Raw genomic sequence first — 3,423 nt, forward strand, 5'->3', positions numbered from 1 at the left:
TTGACACGTTTTGAAAACTTTGGAGAAAAAAACTAAAATATTTTTGGCTATTTTTGAAAAAATAAAGTTTGACAAATTTAGAAAAGAAGGTCTGAAATGGGAGTAATGTAAGCATATGGATAACAATAATTGTGTGCTTTGACTCAAGGAAAATGTTGAATTCATGACTTTTAGAGTATTTCCACAAAATAAACCTCCATCACTGAAGTTCGGCGCACCTCCTTCCGCTGCGTTCGCAACAAGGCCTCTGAGCTGGTGGGTACCCATCCTAACTATTAGGATCAGTGGGTGATGTTAATAGAGCACTGGGGGAGAAGTTGTCTGGTTAAGTGTCTTACTACAAATAGTTGCCTGTGCAAACAGGCCCAATCAGACTTATTTTAAAGAATACTGTGAAACTGACACTGTCAGCATGTCTTTGTGTATATAGTCAAGTAGATCACATCTGTGGTTTGTATCCAAAACAATGTCTTCATAATTTTGCTGTGTTTCTCTCAAGGTCAACATTCTCAGCCTTCAAGAACAACATTATTATGTTGATATAAATCAAGCAACTGAATGATTTCCTTGTCCTCAGAAACCACTAGTGTTAGTCCTACGTCTATTGTCATATTTGTCTATTGAGAAATTGTACAATTTGTTAATAATTTGTTTTACTATTTTACTCATATCCTATAAAGTCATGAAATCTTTGTCTCTGTGCGCGTGAGTGTGTGTAACTGTCTTTTGCGCGTCTTGAACTCGAACAGCCGTTCGACTTTAAACTCGGCACGCGTATCACAGAGGACCCGAGGGAGTGCAGTGCCCAGTGTGCAGTTGGTTTGACCGGCAGTTGTCCAGAACCGCCGATCCAACCAATATGAATATACCGTATGCCCATGGATGTGCATATGATGCCATCAGGGATCTTCGTAAAAAAGGGACACAGACAGACAGACAGACAGACAGACAGACAGACAGACAGACAGACAGACAGACAGATAGATAGATACAGAGATATCCATATATGGCCATAAAAGGGACACTCTGACAATGGGTACAACGGGATTGCATAACTGGATGGGGGCATGCATTGGGGCTTTCTGAGTTTTACTGGTACCATTTTGGCTTGTTAAGTAAACATTATTTTGTGGGTATGTAATGACGTAAAGACATCACAATGCAACGTCATCATTTACGCCAATAAATTGATCTCACTGTATCAACTTCCAATGAAGTTTAGTTGGCATTGCTGATAACATTTGCTCAGATGCTATTTCGGACAGTCAGCTCTCAAATGGCACAACAAGTTCAGTTGGACCAGACACAGTTCTGCTGTTCCATTTGTCTGGAACTACTGAAGCACCCGGTTTCTCTACCTTGTGGACACAACTACTGCAGTAGGTGTATTGAGGGATACTGGAGCCAAGATGATCAGAGAGAGAGATTCAGCTGTCCACAGTGCAGCCAAATGTTCACCCCAAGACCTGTTCTGAAGAAAAACAACATGTTGGCGGACATGATGGATTTAGTGAAGACGAGACTCCAAGCTGTTCCTCCTGATCACTGCTATGCTGGACCCGGAGATGTGGCCTGTGATTTCTGCACTGGGAGAAAACTGAAAGCTGTGAAGACTTGTCTTCAGTGTCTGGTCTCTTACTGTGACACTCACCTCCAGCCTCACTATCAGTCTCCTGCCTTTAAGAAACACAAGCTGATCGAAGCCTCCACCAAGCTTCAGGAGAACATCTGCTCTCTTCATGACGAGGCGACAAAGCTTTTCTGTCGTACTGATCAGCAGTGTATCTGTTATCTGTGCTCCGTGGAAGAACACAAAGGCCATGATATGATCTCAGCTGCAGCTGAAAGGACTGAGAAACAGAAAGAACTTGATACGAGCCAGAAGAACTTCCAGCTGAGAATCCAAGAGGGAGAGAAAGACGTTAAGGTGTTTGCCCTGATCAGAGACCAGCTGAAGAACGAAGTCAGTCGCGCTGAAGAACAGAGGAACCGTGTGGAGCAGGAGGTTACTGGACTGAGGAGGAGACATGCTGAGCTGGAGCAGCTCTCACACACAGAGGATCATATCAATTTTCTACAACGTTACACCTCCCTCTCAAAGATCAGCGAATCTGCACACCCAGTCAGCAGCAATGTCCGTCCTCAGAGATACTTTGAAGATGTGACTGTGGCTGTGTCAAAGATGAGGGACGAACTAGAGCACATTCCTAAAGATAAAGAGGAAGGGTCAAAGGTCTCAGAGACAGTGAATAGAGTGGATGTTCTACTGTCAGCACCGGAACCCAGGACCAGAGCTGAGTTCATAATATATTCATGTCCAATCACACTGGATCCAAACACTGCCCATACAGACTTGTCTCTGGCTAAAGGGAACAGAAAAGTTACATGGATGGACAAACAGCAATCATATCCTCAACACCTCGACAGATTCAATGAAGTCTGTCAGGTTCTGAGTAGAGAGGGTCTGACTGGACGCTGTTACTGGGAGGTGGAGTTGATTGGACAACGCGTTGACATAGCGGTCTCGTATATAGATATCATCAGAAGAGGATACGTTTATGAATGTCAGTTTGGACTGAATGATAAATCGTGGTCTTTAATGTGTTATAAGAGGTCTTATGACTTCAGACACAAGGACACTGGTACTTTCATCCCAGGTCCCGTGTCCTCCAGAGTAGGAGTGTACCTGGATCACAGTGCCGGTTCTCTGTCCTTCTACAGCGTCTCTGACACCATGACTCTCCTCCACAGAGTGCAGACCACATTCACCCAGCCGCTCTATGCTGGATTCTGGCTTCCACCAATCAATGGATCCACTGTTGAGTTATGTGACCTCTAGTACAGCACCCAGTGTTGCCAGGTCTGCTTATTATAATTTCCCCCTAAGATTTTATTTGAAAATAGCAGATCTACAAGCTCACAACGTGTCACATCACGACGTGTTGTGAGCTTGTAGATCTGCTATTTTCAAATAGCTGATGCATATGTTTAAAGGTGTTCATGTGGCCCATGGTTGCTTCTTTTGGGCTTGTTTTCCTAGACCTGGTTGCTTGTTTCTCTCACAGAATCTGGCAACACTTATGGCACCAGCCCAAGGTGCAGTGCCACTCCCCAAGTCCCAGCCAAGTGAGGCCTGGCACCAATAGAAATGTATTTAGATGAATGTGCCTCAAACTTTTGAATTTCAAGGACCCCCATAACTCTGAGAGTGAACCAAATAGACCCATAAGTGTCCATTTGAATTAGAGACCTATAGGGGTCCATTTGGAACCCTCTCATGGAACCCTGGGGGTCCCTGGACCCCATTTATAGGGAACACAATCATTTATTTAAAAAATATAATACATATATATTTACAAAAAAACTAAAATGCAGCAGAATTTTAAAATGCAAAGAACAACATGCTATAGCCAAATCAAATTG

General features: G+C 43.5%; 1 protein-coding gene across 1 annotated transcript; it reads left to right on the forward strand.

Moving 5' to 3' along the window:
• Positions 1–1,276: 1,276 nt before the first annotated feature.
• LOC308093649 (tripartite motif-containing protein 16-like) lies at positions 1,277–2,839 on the forward strand (the record flags this gene model as incomplete). The annotated part of the gene is made up of 1 exon (XM_080439979.1): positions 1,277–2,839. The coding sequence occupies one exon, from the start codon at positions 1,277–1,279 to the stop codon at positions 2,837–2,839; it is 1,563 nt and encodes a 520-aa protein (XP_080296105.1).
• Between the last annotated feature and the right edge of the window lie 584 nt (positions 2,840–3,423).

Source organism: Gymnoscopelus braueri (genome assembly GCF_963280865.1).
Source record: "Gymnoscopelus braueri genome assembly, chromosome: 10".
Taxonomy (NCBI): domain Eukaryota; kingdom Metazoa; phylum Chordata; class Actinopteri; order Myctophiformes; family Myctophidae; genus Gymnoscopelus; species Gymnoscopelus braueri.